A 16,912-nucleotide genomic window follows, 5' to 3' on the forward strand; every position below is an offset into this window, starting at 1 on the left:
TCACAAGGCAAAGAATCAACAGGCAAGAATATTCTTTTTTGGTAGAATAAACTTTAGTAGATATTAGTAAAAGGTATTAGTACTATTATTGAGATACATATATATGATTAATATCTCTTATTACCTACAGGTTAGTAAAATTATGTTTAGGTAGTAGATACTACAAAACGGTCTCTTCTGCTCCTTTTGATGTAGCAAAGATGCTTTTATGTAGAAGGTGACTTCAATTTTCAGAACAAATAGAAGTGAAGCGTTTCAATAATTTTGTTTTGCAAATGACAAGCAAAAGGAATTGCAATCCAGAAGTTGCTGCAGTACAGCAGTGGTGGTTCTTTGGTTGATTTTAGCAGCTCTTCTGAACAATCTCTGGTGTCTGTTACTTGCCAGCAAAATTTCTTGGCCAGATTTTGGCCTAAGCCAGATACAGCAAAGTCTTTGTGGTCCCATCAGTTACTAAGGTTGGTGGGATGGGAGCAGCTGTGCTCCTTAAAGGGCCTGAGCAGTCCTTGTCCCACAGGATGCAGAGCCAGATGCTGTGAGCTTTCTGCTGTAAATCTGGTTGTGATTCCTGGGGAATTAAACCCTGTTCCCTGGAGAACCGCTGGAGTTAAGATTGTCTCTGAGAGGGCAATAACATGTTCCCATCACTAGCTCCTGTAGGTAATGATATTTTTTCTAGATGAAGATGAAGAAATGAAAAGAAGGCCAGTGTTGCCTACAGGGTCAGATGGAAAGTCTGTGGCAAAGGAAAAAATGCAATTGGTGTGGTTTTGACTGCCCATCTCTGGTTGGTGGGACTCTGAAATGTGTGCGAATGCACATAAGGGGAAGGAACACAGAAAGGCTTTTTGCGGACTCTGGTACCAGCAGTGATCTGAGGAGATCAGCCATGTTCATTCACAGAGTTTGGAAATTTTATTTACTTTAAAATACACAGCAATTTTTCTAGAGTGAAACAATAAAATACCAATAGTATTACTATTACTCAATTACTAATTACTCAATAGTAAAATACCATATAATCTTTTTGCATCTGTCATTACCATTATTATTAAGGTTTGTGAACAGTTATATAGTTATGTACAAACAGCTGTTGCATGAGCTGCTCAGTGAAGATAAATTCCAGTACAGTCCTGTCAAATTCCCTGGTAACTTAGGATCTACACCAGCTGTTGGGCCAGGCTGCTGTGTTTCATCCTGAGATGTTAAAAGAACCCAATAGTTAAACCAGCAATGTTTGTAAAATGCTGGATGCCAAGGGCAGCAAAGGATGAAAGTGCCATTAGTTCTGGTTTTGGCTGATTTCCAGTTTACTGGTTACTGCTGCTGTTGAACATCAAGTCCACCTAACAACTGTTTAGTCCAGTTCATATGTTAAACCTTAATGTTTGAGCTCAAGCTCTGGTCTTTATGCCTGAGCTACATGACCATCTTTGTTGGTAAAAACTTTAAAAATACCCAGAGAATTAATTTTTTTTACAAGTTGTATTCTAGATTATTACCCTCTGTAAAACAGGCAATTTAGTGTTGGGTTTTTTTGCATCTCTACTCCTCCAGGTAAAAGTAATCTCCTACACCCTTCTCTTCCTTTCATGTGAGCAATCTTAAAAGCAGCTTTTGCCAAAAGTATGTTGGACAGTATATACATAGTTAGTTCTTGAAGTTTTTGCAAGAATTTTTGTTCAGCAAATAGACAGGCCTGAGCTTACCTTTCACACTTGTGAGCTGTACTGTCAGGCTTCAAATAATCACTTACAGTTGTTTCAAGGTACATGGAAAATGATGTGCTGTTATTAATTGCTGGCCACAAAAATGTTACATATGGAGAAGGGGTTCACCTTGTAATCTGGAAATCTGGTCACACATAAGACCTGATGCTTCAGGCAGACAAATGTAGCTTCAAATGGTTTTCACGTATGTACCAATATCAGATATCAGAAATGTCGATTAGAAAGTCATATGTAACAGCTACATAGAAATCAAAGTAAATTGAAGAAAACTGCTTTTCTGTTTTCTCCTTCAGTTTGCAGTCCCATTGTAGCAATGTTTTGCAATTTCCTGGAATCCAGGAGGAGCAATTTTCTAAAAGCTGACACCAATTAGTGTATTTTTGCTATCAGAGTGAAGCAAATAGAAAAAGAAGTAAACAAAACACTGGAAGAATAGTAAGCCACATTTCTGCTTTCCATGCTAAGTTGTGCAATTATGTCTGTACTTTCACAAAAGGCCTCTAACGTTACTGTTGCTGCAAAGAAGAGCAGGTGTGGTTGCTTTGTTGTGCTTTACTGTCTCATGAAATAGCAAGGAAAAAGGATGGCAAGCTTAAGTACATGTTGCCATTTCCCACACCTTTTTGTGTCTGAGTAGCTTCACTCTTTGCAGTAACAGAACATGTCCCATGAATAGAGTTGTCCAGTGTCTGTAATACCAAAAGCATTCCTTGAAGTAAAAAGCTTTGCTAAAGAATATTTCATTGATTTTTTTGGTATTGATTTTTAAAGAGAACATTTTTCTCCCACAACTTGTGTAATACTATAATAAAATAGTTGTGCCTAATGCTTCTATTTATAAGTCTTCCTTTCTGAGAATGGGGTTGTTTTTTCATGTAGATCGAAAGGATGCAGAAGGCTGGGAAACAGTTCAGCGTGGAAGGCCCGTTCGATCTCGATCCACACCTTTGGCAGCAAAAGCTCCTGTAGCTGCAGAATCAGTGAAGTCCAGAGGTGACAGTGACAAAGAAAATGTAATTTCACCACCAGCAGAAAACAAGCATGGGAGTTCAGTCACTGACAGTGCTGCATCCGAAAGCACAGAGCTGGTACACAAGGATCCTTTACATCAGTCTGAGGGTCCTCTAACTGAAAGGACTCAGGTCAGTACATAATTTGGAACCGTTTTCTAACCTTAAATCTTGCAACTTGTTCTTCAGAGCATTTTCTAAGGGTGATGTTGTCTAGAGGTTTATGAAATAACCAGATTGTAAAAGGCTTTTTAAATAATGGTTATTTCAGTTCCATTTATGGAAATGCATTAAGATGTTGGCACAAATTGGCTAATTAAAATGATGATGCCGTGAACAGCTTTTCCATGTTTTCCAAAAAGTCAGCAGTCAGCACATCTCATACATACATTTCAGGTAGAAAGATCCAACTTTTGCAAGGTTATGAGCACCTGAAATAAGTGAAGTTATTTGCATCACTCTGTTATTGCCAGATATTTCCTTAAAAACTGACTCTGACTTTAAAAATCAGTATGTTCCATTTTGTTAATTTTGCAAATGCCTCTTGTTAGTTCACAGCCTCAGAAGCCAATGGGAGCACTGGCACAGCACTGAAAGGGGATTCCTTAGAACCAGCTCCTGAGATGCCTCCAGTTCTCACCAGTACTGACTGCAGTTCAAAAACTCTGCAGATGAATGAAGCCTCCTCCTCCCAGAGCACTGACACTACAGACTGGCATCAAACAGAAAAAGCTAAATCTGAAACTGAAATGGATCCCTCAGATATTTCAAATGTGAGTGCTGCCAGATTGGTAAGAAATCTCATAAGATTTATGAGTGAATAATAAATCTAAGCCTTAATTTTCTCGGTCTGTGTTGCACAGTGCTTACTGTTAGCCTTATGTAAAAACTGTAAAAAAAATGTATGAGGTACTTACTGTAGGAAAAATAATGTTGCATAGATACTTTTCATGATAGAATTTAATTCCAGTAAAGTTTCTGAATTTAAAGTAGAAAGATATAAATCTGTTATTTGAAATAAAGACATCTGTGCTCTCATTACTTCTTTTAATAATGTCTGTGCTAATTTTTCATTTCCTTCCACTGTCAGTCATTTTAACTCACACTCTCATTAAAGTCTTACTTCAGTTTTGCTCATCATTCAAACTGGAAACACATGAGATATCAAAATTCTCTTAGAAACAAAGTCAGACCTCTGCTTTTTGAGACTCACTGAGCTGCTCTGCTGGGTCTTCCTTTACAGCCAGTTTGGAGGAATGCCATTCTTAAAGCAAAAAACATGAAGTCAGTATTCTGTTTTTATCTGGCTTCCCGAAAAGAGTGTCCTTTCCTGTCTGGAGAATTCTGCAGGTCTCAGGGTGTGTCTGCTTCACTGGGGTTCTCTTGAGTGGCAAGCTGCAGTAATGTTACATAAAATCCAGGTTATATTTTCAGGTGGTTTGTTTTGGTTTTGTTTTATCAGAAACTAGATTAAAATTCTGATTTGCAGAAGTTTTCCTGTGAATCACTTTCCCTTTTAACTTTTGCAAACTGGAGTTTTTCCAGATAATTTCCAAGCCAAGTACCTGTTTGCTTTTAGAGCAGATTTCTAGCATCTCATCCACTAACATTGTTTCAGACTGTTATTAACAGTTCAGGATGCTGCCAGATTGGTGGGATCTGTGTCTCTTGGAAGCATTTTACTACTCCAGATCAGACAGCTTTAAATACCAATTTGTGTATTGTGGCGCATTGTTCGGTAGCTGGAGTGGAAGTCAACTGGTTAATGCTGCACACTAGAGAAGGAAAAGAAAATCAACATATTCAGGCTTACATTTTTACCCCACTCTCTTGTCATTCATGTTGAAAGACAAGTATGGCCTGAGATTCCATTGTATTAACTATGGTGAAGTTTCCAGACACAGTTCATGCAGATAATTTCAATCTTTAAATGATACTTTGGAGCATGATTCCTTTTGTAGAGGTAACAGCACGCATGCACTCATGTCTCAGAGTATGCCTTGCTGAGTCCCTAAGGAGTAAGTATTTAAAACAGTAATTGCAGTCTTTGTGCTTTTAATGACAGTGTTTGTATAATAAGTTTTTGAATTATGTGAATAATTAATTTCATACATGTTTCATGTAGTTATTAAATGAGTTAATAGTTGCTAACACTTTTAGTGGGGTTTATATTTTCAGCTACCTTCACAAAATATATCAGTAAAAAAACTGCAAGTAAAGAGAAGTTGAATAAAATACTGTATAATTCATGTTAACTATGTGGAATCCTCTGTTCCATGCCTGCTACTGATTTTGGGTTTTTTTCTGGTGTCATGTTTCCTACAGTCCATGGCAGAAGTCCTTGCTAAGAAAGAAGAGTTAGCAGATCGCCTGGAGAAGGCAAATGAAGAAGCCATTGCCAGTGCTATTGCAGAGGAGGAGCAGTTAACCAGAGAGATTGAGGCAGAGGAAAACAATGACATTAATATTGAGACTGACAATGACAGTGACTTCTCTGTGAGTGTCCAGTTCATTTTACTGTACCCAAATTCAAGCTTTGTTGTCAGTGGAGTATGAATACAGAATTTGTTAGTGTTTGTTTTGGCATTACCATAACCCATTTTAACACATGAAATAGCATCATGTAATAATTATACCATACTGAGGTATATTTAGTCTTACTAAACTCAGGTACTTACTAAACTGAGTGGTACAGAGTCCTCTGATCATGGAGTCATTGTCCTGGTGCCTATTTCTGGGAGCAAAATAGGGCAAGCTGGGGCTTGTTAGGTTCATTGTAACCATGGAAGAGTAGTGAAGCAAAAGCGTTCATTTTTACTGTCAGAGCGGGAGCAGCATTTGTCTTTGGGGTGGTGAGTTCTGTTTGGAAGCATTGCTGAATATTGCTGAGTGGGCGCTGTTTAGTGTGTGTGCACACCTGTGAGTTAAGGTTTATGTTTTTACTGTCTGGTTAATTTTAAATTTCAGGCTAATATGGGCAATGGAAGCATATCCTTCTGTGGTTTGTCTATGGACTGGAATGATGTTTTGGCAGATTATGAAGGTAAATTTTCATCTTACTATGCTTGCATGGAAATGACAGCAAAAATTTAGAAAAATGTCCATTATGCTCATGGCCAGTTAAGGTTTCAGAAGTTTCCCCAACACATTCCAAGTTACATTATTTTCTATGTTGTTTCCTGAGGAAGGATGGATCTTGTGTTCAAACTAACTCTGTGTCTCTTTGTTCTTCAGCTCTCTTCCGCATCTCTGTGTTAGAATTTTACATTTTTTAAATCCAGTTTTATATTAACATCTGGATAAAAGTGTAATAAAATCATTAAGCATTAAAAAAGGAAAGGTATTAAAGATGCTTCAGTCTGTGTTTGCACCTAGGCCCAAGGAAACCCGTCTGAGAGACAACTAGAGAAACTAATCCTTATTATTTGTGTTTCTTGTAGAAAAGCGTGTTTAAATTATCCACACCTTTGTTTTTATCTGTACAGCTCGTGAGTCCTGGCGCCAGAGCAACTCCTGGGGAGACAGAGTGGAGGAAGAGCCTGCACGTCCCCCTGGCCACGGGATCCACATGCACGAGAAACTCTCGTCACCCTCACGCAAAAGGTGCTGGAGTTGTTGCCTGCCTGGATTAGCCAGGGAAAACAAGCAACCGAACTCATGGCTGCTTGAAACTGTTCATAAATCTACTCTGTTTTAGGCTGTGGGTAGAAAGTGCTACAGAAATCTCTCTGTACTTTTTCATGAGTAGGCTTGTGCTACATTGTCCACTAAATAAAGAAGTCTAGAAGAACAGTATTCACATTTACAGGAAATAATTGCCCTCCAGTGGCCTATTTGTTTTCTCTTACTGAAATGGCATAGAAATGTTTGCTACACTGGCAGTTGATATTGTCTAACTTGCTTTTGCTCTACTTTGGTTTTTATTGAAAGAACAATAGCAGAGTCCAAAAAGAAGCATGAGGAGAAACAAATGAAAGCTCAACAGCTGAGAGAAAAGTTACGTGAAGAAAAGACACTGAAGCTTCAGAAATTAATGGAGAGGGTAAGCTTTATGTGATATAAGGGCCTGTACTGCTGCCTTTCAGAAAAGGATTTTTTTCCACATAGTAGACATATTAGAGATTGAAACTAGTGGTGAAATGAAGTTTTCATCTACGTAGTTTTCACAGCTGACTTGTGCATCACAGCAATTAAAGCATTATTTCAAATCATGAACTTCTTTGAGTGGTTATAGTGGAAAATCTCAGATTCAGGGAAGGCATGACGAGACTAGAAATGTGTTGCATGTATCCAACAGAAATGGTAAAACTCACCAAACTGAAGCAGTATACTTTGGGTTAAACTTAAGGCAGGCTTTGTGTAGGGTATGAAAGTATTTTGTTACTGTGAAGAAAGCTTCAAGTATTAGAAAATCCTGAGGAAAATTCAGGCCCTGTTGTCAGATACCATTGTCAGTAATGAATTGGCTCATTCTGTATAGGAGAAAGATGTAAGGAAATGGAAAGAAGAATTGTTAGATCAAAGGCGCAGGATGATGGAGGAGAAGTTACTCCATGCAGAATTCAAACGTGAAGTGCAGCTGCAAGCAATTGTGAAAAAAGCACAAGAGGAAGAAGCTAAGGTAAGTGACTTTGTTTTCAAGAGGAACTATTTAACAGCTATGCCTTTATATATGTGGCACCTTAGAGTGTTCCTGAGCAGTTTGTGAAGGACAGTGCGGGTTAGGTACGAACACATGTGAGCCATGAAGCAGATAAATGCTGATGTCTAAATGGTGCTGGTTTTTTCTAATATGACTTAAAATTAATTAGCTGTTACTAGATGTCATGGTGGGTTGGTGTGGAGGAAAAGATGGGTTGAAATAAAGAGCTGATAGTTATCTTGCTGCTTTTGTTCCTTACTGAGTGTGGCAGCACTTTTGATGATACCTAGTCCTCCTGGAAGGACTAGAAGATCTAATGATCAGTTCTCTGCTTTCCAGCATGTAGAAAGAGAAGTGGGGGGAGCTCATATTTCTTCTCTTTTGTTAAAAAACCATTCTAGATCCAGCATTCTGTGTCCTTAAACAGTAGTTGTGTTGCTGTGTTTTGTACCACTAATGTTGTTGAGCAGCTGGGAATAGACAGAGACCTGCAGTTAGCATGTGGCAGTTGTTCTAAATTAAGTATGTTTAGTGCTCTTTTGACTTAACACGTAATTCCATAAGGCAATCACTAGATGGATGCTTTTTGGTTTGCCTCTTTCATACTACTTAGATAAAACTTTTAATGGTTTAACCCCAGCCAGCAACTAAGCACCACACAACCACATGCTTATTCTGCCTCCTATCCCATGGGATGGGGGGAGAGAATCAGAGGTGTAAAGGTGAGAAATCTCATGGGTTGATACAGAAACAGTTTAATAACTGGAAGGGAAAAAATCAGTTCTAAGAAAAAGAAAAATAACAAAGAGAGATAAATAATAAAGAAAGACAAGTGATGCAAAAGGAAACAATTGGCAGTCCCTGAGCAGTGGCCCCACACCAACCTCCCCCCAGTTTTGTTGCTGCACATGATGTCCTGTGGTCTCGAATATCCCTTTGGTCCCGTTGCCTTGATGCTGTGCAAGCCCTGCTCAAGAGTAACTAAAACATCCCTGTGTTATCAGCACTGTTGCCAGCACAAATCCAAAACATAGTCCCATACTAGCTACTACAGAGAGAGTTAACTCTATCCCAGCCAAAACCAGCATAACATAAATGAAGTATTTTATTTTAAAGACTGTTTTTCCCAAGTAAAGATACATGGATCTCCTTGAAACTGTTTCATTATATGATGAGCATGTATCCCAGCTGTGATTGATGCAGTTGTTCATTTGTGTTACTCAAGATAAGCACAACAAAACTGATTTTGCTTTTTTACTTAGTTGCTGTCTCTCTCGGATTAAAATGGTTTCTAGACTACCTAATTCAGTCTACCATACATTGATTACTATTCCATTACACCAATGTGACTTCTGTAATTATATTAGCTAAATCACACTTGCCATAGTTCCCCGGATAAGCAAATGTTTCAAATACTGTGTGTGTTTAAGTGTGTAGGATCTGCTGCCTCATGAGGTTCTTGTGTTCTGGAAATCAAGGTTAATTGGGCCAGAAGGCTTTAGAGAAATAGCTGATGGGTAGGATAGCTGCAGACCATGGTAACTGTTGCTGCCCAGTTGGTTATCTAAATTCCCAGTGCTTGCTTGTTTACTGACCTGTAAAATCCGTTCTGTAAATGGATTCTAGTCAGTAAACAAAGTTACAAACATTATCCTACCACCCTTTTTCATGATCTGTTTTTTTCGGTCTGTATATGTTCCCTTTACCTGTTTTTTTTAGCGTGCACATTTAAGTTCTTTTAAGCTAACCTTTTCTTATTATTTTTTGTTCTTATGTATTGCACTGTCCTGTGATTGAAAAAGATAATACATGTTCATGAAATAGGCTATATGGATAAGAAATATTAGACCATGAGCCTGGTTTTTTTTCTTATTCATACTATCTATACTTCCACTTTTTTGATCAGTAATACACATATATTTAAATTTGGCTCAAAAGACCTGTTGGATTCTACTAATGCTTGTGTATTTTACTGATTTATTCATCTGGGTTTTAACATTACACATTTTGTGATTGAGAGAGACTGATGAAATCTTGATGCTGAGAGAATTTAAAGATTTTTCTGTATTTTACCCAAATTTCTTGTTTCTCTGATACAATTCAAATTCTCTTTTTATATTCCATGGCCTGTCTTGTCTAAAACAAACAACACAAAATGATTACAAAACCTAAAGACTTATTCTAAAGTTGGTAGTTTTCCAATCCATTCTGGAGAAATGTCCCACCAGTTTAATTATCAAGTGGATAGTTAACAAATGGATGGAATTCCCTAAGACGAAACCTATTTCAACTTCACAGGTCTTTTCTTAGGCTTTCTGATTGTTTGCAGGTAAATGAAATTGCTTTTATAAACACCTTGGAAGCTCAGAACAAACGCCATGATGTGTTGAACAAACTCAAGGAATACGAACAGCGCTTAAATGAGTTACAAGAAGAGCGTCAGCGAAGGCAAGAGGAGAAACAAGCGCGGGATGAGGCAGTTCAGGTACGATGTGGCTGTAGCTGCAGGGGCACAATGAGATACAGCTTTGTGTTTCATTTTGGCTCCGCAGATGTTAACAGAGAGTTTCCCTTAATTCCTTTTTATTTCATGCCTAAAAGAGCAGTGAGAATTTGCTTTTCCCTGGCTAGGAGCGCAAGAGAGCCCTGGAAGCAGAGCGGCAGGCCCGGGTGGAGGAGCTGCTGATGAAGAGGAAGGAACAGGAAGCACGGATTGAACAGCAGAGGCAAGAGAAGGAAAAAGCACGAGAAGATGCAGCAAGGGAGAGAGCCAGGTAACTTTGCAATCGTTTCTTTGGTTCCCTTCACCATTATCCTCCCCAGTAAACTGCACCTTCTCTATAACAGCAGTACCTTCCTGGCTTGTCAGGCTTAGGATTTTAAGAAGTAGCATTTTTAAGGATTCTTGATGAATGGCTTGAAAGAAGAAATCAAGTGAGTCATCATAAATTCTGTAATAGGTTTTTGTATTCCTTACATACATGCACAGTATAAGTTGCAAGGCTGTATTTTATTATATTCATCTTAGTTTTATTGCTGACAAGACCTTCTAATAATTTGCCTTTTTCATATTTCATCTTAGTTTTCAAAGGCAACAAGATCAATGTACCCATGGTTCCCCGTTTCCTCCACTCTCCTGAAACTTTTGGACTTAGTGGCATCAATTTGATTTCACATTGTTGTAGACACCAAAGATTACATTTGTGAAGCACAAAGCCAGGAAATCAGGCTTCATTAATTCTGCTGCCTGTGAGCTACTTGGTTTATAGTTTCACCCATAATTGAAACTTCACAAAGGAGACTTCACATGGACTTTTCTCGCTGTTCCTTTTGAGCCAAACATGAGGTGCAGAGCGAATGAATGTTGGTGTATGAGAGAGGTTAACTTTCAAGTCTGATGCAGTCTGATACATTCTGCTTTTTTGATTTACCAAATTCTGTTTGTATTCACATACTATTTCTCCCTCTTTTCCTACAGTTCCCCTGCCATAAGCATTCCTTAAAACCTTGCTAAAAGTTAGGGGTTTTTCTGTGCTGGGTGTACACTAATGATTCTTGTTACATTTTTATTGTAGTGGCTTGTTTGCTTCAAAACTGTCATGAAGAGGATTTTTTTTTCCCCAAGTAAAATACTCAGAAATGTATTGATCACCTTTCATCTTCTGAAGTCATGAGTGACATCATAAAGAGTTTCAGTTTTCCTTTAGATGTATAATGAATTCTGGGTAGGATCTGTAGCCTTTCCTGGGGCTTCATGGACCCTTCCTCAGTGTTTTGAGCCAAAATCACAGTGAGATGGAGTGAGTTGGAAGAGATCCTTCAGTATCTTATTCTCATTTGCAAATATTCGAGGAAGATTAGGACTAATGGAGAATTTGGTTATGCTGTTTTGGGAAGATAGACCCTGCCTGTGTAAGGCTTCTACATCTTTCTGAATTTGAGGAAACCCTCAAAGTAAGCAAATGGCCAATAATAGTCCCACTGTCCCTATCTTTGTCTTCTAAGGCCTTCTACAGTTAGATCTTGTCAAAAATCTCCAAGCATATAGTTCCTTGCTCTTTTATTTTAATCAGTGTCATTAAATCATTTATTTTAATCAGTGTCATCAGTTAAACTGCCGCATCCCTTTGTTGCACCCCATTCATTTCCTTATGACATGTGAGAAGCAGCGGTTTTCATTTGCCTTCTGTTGGTATTGTGTCAGCAAATCTCCTCTGTATTTGTTGCTATAATGCTCAGTTTTCAAACCCTTTGTACTTGATATTGCAGTACCGTGCTTGCACTTGTTTTTCTTTGCCAGATGTTGATTACACAAGAGAGATTTTTTCTTTTTTTCTTTTTTTCTTTTTTTTTTTATGATTTTAGGAAAGTGTAGGAAAGAATGTGTGGTGCCTTACAACCCGGTGATTCTGTTATGTCAGAGTCATTACATCTCCCTAATAACAGTTCTGAGGTTTCTCTAGCATAGCAGAGTGAAGGGAGGACTCGGTGTCCTGGTTTTGAAGCTCAGGGAGGGATGAGCTTGAGAGGAAGCTGGCTGTCCTGGCCTTCTGTCCTGGATTGCAGTGTGTTCTGGAGGAACCCTGGGGCATCGTTCGGTGTTTTGTTGGGTTTTTTCCTGCTGCTAGGATTTGGCTTGTGTCCTGAAGATTTAGTACTTGCTGGAATGAGTAATTCTTGCAGTATCTGCTTAAAGTTTCTTCAGTATAAGCTTTACCATTTGCATCTGTTGGTGATTAAAGCTTCTGTATGAATGCAATAGTGTACTTAAAACTGACTTTAAAAGCCCCTCTGCCCTTATGGTACATTAACTTGTTTCCAGTAAAGTTTTAGTTGTATTCAAAGTATTTTATATTCCAGAGAGTTGAAATCCATAATACAGAAGATTTTGTTCTTGTCAGTAGAAATCATGAAACTGTATAGTAAAGTACCCTAACCATGTAAAAAGAGTGCTTTTCAGAAGGGCTTGCACAGGAGTAATGTTGATGCTCTGTAAATGGAAACTTGAGAATTTTGTTTCAAAGACTATTAGCCCAAAGTATGAAATGGTAATAAGCTGTTATAGTTTGTAGCTTTAAACAAATACATAAAAATGCAGAATGAAAGAAATAGCTAAAATGAGCTTGTAGTTCAGTTTTCCTTTCTGTACCTCAGGGGAGATAACACATAAACTACCTGATGCTTCTCATCCGTAGTCTCTTCCTCACCCCTCTCACACACAGTGGTTGAAGAGTTCACTTTTTCTTTCTGAAAGAACAACTGTTTAGTGTTTATCATTTGATTTACTTCCTCCCCTGTCTTCTTTCCTATCTGCTTTTATATTTTCTGTTAACATTCTGTTAACATTTAAAAATGTTACTTTATCTGAGCCTTCTACGTTTATGGAACTGATTTTGGTTTTTTCTATCAGATGTCTGTTTTAAAAAAATCCCAGACAAACAGGGTTTTTCACCCAGACATGACAAAATCCACTGCAGTTTGGGTAATAGTCCTTACGTTAGGCTCTCTAGTTTTGTTGCTCAGGCTCCTTTAATTTTAGAATGCTTTTTGAAAAGATGGCTGATGGCTTTGATTGACTCCTTCATAGCTCAGTTTTACCCAGAGCCTTCATTATGTCTTTGGCCCTTTAGAGCTGCCAGGCTTCTCTCCCATCACATTGTACAAATTTTTTTGTATAAACAGCATGAGTAGCTGACTCTTTCTCTTTAGGATTTAATTGATCCATTGGCTTACTGATCACTAGGAAGTTGTTCTTGATGAAACTCTTACTTAAGAGTTTCATCCTACTCTAACCTAAGCAGATTTCCACTTAATGGTTATAGTTACAAGTAAAGTTACACCCCTTTTTCTTTTCTCAGACAGAAAAATAATCTAAATCTCTTCACCAGGGTGATGCTGTTGTTGGTCAAAGTTTTATCTGGAAGTTTCTGTGTTTAAATTTGTACTGATGAACATTTTATGAAACACTGCCCTCAGTGCCATAAAGGTTTTTTTCCATTTGTCATTCTACTCCTTCCCATTGGTTCACTGCCTGCAGCCCTTGGCTGAAGAATGCAAATGGTGACAGAATTTCACATTCATCACTCTTTTGTAGCATCTCCTTGGCTATCATTGCTCTGATTGGGACTGAGGTGTGATTCAGGTTCTGCTACAAAGGTTCAAGAGTCTGTCTGTATTAGTCATTCAAATGAAAACATTGGCGTTCTCTGTTAACTAAGTTGCTTTTTGTTGTTTTTCTTTTTACTGAACCATTTTCAACTTCATTTTTGGGTTTTCTTGTTCTCCGTTCCAAACATGAATGTGCCAGTATTATTCATGCTTTACATTGATACAAATTCTCACTATACTGATTATCTTTTGGTTAGAGATCGAGAAGAGAGGTTGGCAGCTCTTACTGCAGCTCAGCAAGAAGCCATGGAAGAACTGCAGAAGAAGATTCAGCTGAAGGTATAAAAGGATACATTAGCTGAAAAATATGTTAATATTTCTTTGCGCAGTTTAATTCCATTTGCTGTAATTCAGTGTGTGTTTTCTTCGTTGCTTTATTTTCCATTCAGCATGATGAAAGTATTAGAAGGCACATGGAACAAATTGAACAGAGAAAAGAGAAAGCAGCTGAACTAAGTAGTGGAAGACATGCTAATACTGACTATGCACCAAAGCTTACACCCTATGAGCGAAAGAAACAGTGCTCATTATGCAATGTAATGGTAAGTTGGGTAGAGGGGATACTGCTGGAATTGCAAGACCAACCCAAGCCATGAAGCTACAAGTTCTGCTTCACTCACTTGCACTTTTACTGTATTCCTGCTCTGCTTTTGTAAAGAGTGCACCTTATTCTTCAGGTGGGTTAGGGAAGATTTGAAAGAAGTGTAGAGTTGTGGGTACAATGGAGACTGTGGGCAGTGCTCAGTTCTTGGCTGTCTCTGCAAAGAGAAGCAAGAATTCAGGAGCATCAGATGGAAGAAGGTGTTTAAAAGATAGGTTTATAGCAAAGTAAAGAATATGATCCTTTACATAGCAGGCAGCTGAGCTGGGAACACCTTTTCGTAAGATGCTGTGGTTATTTGAATTCACTGTGAGTTCAGGGGTTGATTGGTTAAGTTTCGTTGGATTGAAACTCACAGAGAAACCACATCAAGCTCAAGAAGTTCTCGAATTGAGTTTGGTTGGATGCTTAAAAGTGTTGGAAAGGAAAAGGAGTGTTCTCTTTGTCTCCTCTTTTCCTTTGGTGTCTTATTCTTTGGTTGCTGTTGGAATCCAAGTACATTGCTTGGCGGCATCCTAGCCTCAGCAGGGTCTCTCTGCTTGTGCCTGCCCTCCCGTGTCCCAAGAATGGCTGGGGAGAGAAGCCACAGAGTCACTGAGCCAGAGCTGGGAGATCTGCTCTTGTTGATAACTGCTTTCACTGCTTTGCAAAGACTGTGCATTATTGGAGCCTTATATGCCACTAAGCATTATTTCTCTTTAATTGCTGCATTAAGCAAGATTGCAGGGGATCACCTCAGGCGGTGCTGGAACAGAAGCTCAGGCTCAGCAGACTGGAGTCTTTGTATACTCGCTGACCTTGCATTTCAGAATGAAACTCCAGTATATGAAATTAGACTGAAGTGAAGATGAGAGGAAAGCCCAACATACTTTTTAATCTATTATTACACTGCTGGCTAGAAAATCATTCTGTAATTTACTGTTAAGTCCTGCATAAAAGATGTTTATGTAAATTAGATAGAGGAATAAAGTACTGTGCTTGAATTTCTGAACATACTCCTGACAAACTGGCATATTTTGTATTACATGTAAAATACTGTTGTTTATACATTACGAAATTTGCAAAGAAAAAATAACTATTAAGTCATTGTCATTACAGATCTCATCAGAAGTGTATCTTTTTAGCCACATTAAAGGGAAAAAACACCAACAAGCTGTGAGAGAAAACAGTAGTATACAAGGACGAGAGCTTTCAGATGAAGAAGTGGTAAGTTTTGTACTATTTTTCTGTATTCTAGTTTTAAATACCATTTAGCTGAGTAGCCCATGAAAGTCTTAAAAATTCTTATAAAGGAGTTGAACAAGACTGTTTCTGTTAGCATGGGAGTCGTAGCAGACTGCCAAAGAAAAGGAATGAAAGAAACAGTCCATTCACATTCTGCAGGCAATTGCCATTGGAAGTAGATTCTTTTTAAAATGTGACTAGTTATTTTTCTATTAACCAAAGGCATTTTTCATGTCACTACATTTATCTTTTTATCCTAAAAATCTTATACATTGCAAGTATCAGCATCCTGCTTTTTTCCTTTGTTCCTCCTTGTTGCTTGAAATACCTTAGTCATTTTTTAGGTGAGCAGATGTGCTATCCTATGCATCAAAGTCCATAATGCTGAAAACTGTAGTGCTAAATTACTTCAAAATGTAAGGTTGGAAACGTTTTGTAAACATTAAAATCGCTAAGAAGAAGAATAGTTTTTCAGTAGCTTCTGTAGAAGAGTTGGCGTTTAGGGTGATTTTTAGGGAGCACTGAGGACATTTTGTACTATATCAAGAGACCACTGCTTTGTAGAAAAGACATCTGTATAGTAGTCTCATTTAATTTTTTGTTGCCGCTGCTGGAATTCAGCTACAGTATTAAGTCAAGGCCTTTTCTATGAGAATTTGAGTTCTGCACATCCAAAAAAATTTGTGAATGCCCCTGTATTATTATAATATCTGTCAAGTGTTAGGAGGAAATAGTGTGCAAGCCAGTTCTTCAGCACTGATTCAGATTGAACTTAATTGTGTTTGGAAATCTGTTTCCAGCCGAGCTGATTCAGATGACACTGTCCAGTAGTTCTGACTTTTTCACTTTTCTTCATAGTTCTTGTTACTATTTTTATTTACTGAAACATTCTATTTATTTTCAGCTTTCTACATCTGGCTGTAACATGTTCTCCTTTTTAAAAAGCTTTGGAGAGTTAGGTCTCTGAAATAGTGAAATTCACAGAGGGTGGTTATCACTGAAAAAGCAGAAAAAGATAATTGGAAAGGCACAGTCATCTGGAGGAATAAATGTTTGTGGAGTTGCACTTTCCTGCCCTTTCCCAACTGTAATGAAAGTACATAAACTGGTTTTTCAGTTTCTTTTTTCCCCTTGGACAGTGATTAGTGGGAGTTGTGTGGTTTTGGATTTCGATTTTAGATGCCAGGCTTACCTAAGTGGATATATGTGAGAAAGCTCCATACTGCACGTGTTTGCCTGGAAATACCAGCTGTGAGATTTCCCAGAATCTTTCCTGTTGTGGGCCGTCTCAGGTATTGACATTTTCTTGGATCTCTCAGGCCTTTACTGGTATCTGTCTGGCCACTGGTGACTGAACTGTGGTTCTTGCTGGGCAGCTGGCTCAGATGAATCTGGAGGAAAACAATGAACTGGATATTCTTTTGACCGGGCATTGCACGCTCTTCACATCTAATTTGATAGCTGAACAATTCCAGTGTCTGGAAAAAGGGATCAGGTGCCAACAGCTGCATTTGCACCCAGCTTGTGAGAGAGAAGT

The 16,912-nt window shown here is 38.3% G+C and overlaps 1 protein-coding gene across 2 annotated transcripts in view; it reads left to right on the forward strand.

The window, feature by feature from the left end:
• SCAPER (S-phase cyclin A associated protein in the ER) overlaps window positions 1-16,912 on the forward strand; it is a 136,163-nt gene that overhangs the window by 28,358 nt on the left and 90,893 nt on the right. The window contains exons 9-20 of one of the 2 annotated variants that reach the window (XM_042021801.1): window positions 2,610-2,872; window positions 3,292-3,531; window positions 5,066-5,236; window positions 5,708-5,783; window positions 6,226-6,343; window positions 6,671-6,782; window positions 7,221-7,361; window positions 9,712-9,867; window positions 10,014-10,156; window positions 13,748-13,829; window positions 13,940-14,092; window positions 15,250-15,357. In XM_042021801.1, coding sequence (XP_041877735.1) covers window positions 2,610-2,872; window positions 3,292-3,531; window positions 5,066-5,236; window positions 5,708-5,783; window positions 6,226-6,343; window positions 6,671-6,782; window positions 7,221-7,361; window positions 9,712-9,867; window positions 10,014-10,156; window positions 13,748-13,829; window positions 13,940-14,092; window positions 15,250-15,357 — 1,763 coding nt within the window. The remainder of the gene's footprint in view (window positions 1-2,609; window positions 2,873-3,291; window positions 3,532-5,065; window positions 5,237-5,707; window positions 5,784-6,225; window positions 6,344-6,670; window positions 6,783-7,220; window positions 7,362-9,711; window positions 9,868-10,013; window positions 10,157-13,747; window positions 13,830-13,939; window positions 14,093-15,249; window positions 15,358-16,912) is intronic. The other variant, XM_042021800.1, reaches the window with a different exon arrangement.

This window comes from Corvus kubaryi, unplaced genomic scaffold (assembly GCF_017639235.1).
Source record: "Corvus kubaryi isolate FWS band 111438036 unplaced genomic scaffold, C.kubaryi_AGA036_p1.0 37172, whole genome shotgun sequence".
Taxonomy (NCBI): domain Eukaryota; kingdom Metazoa; phylum Chordata; class Aves; order Passeriformes; family Corvidae; genus Corvus; species Corvus kubaryi.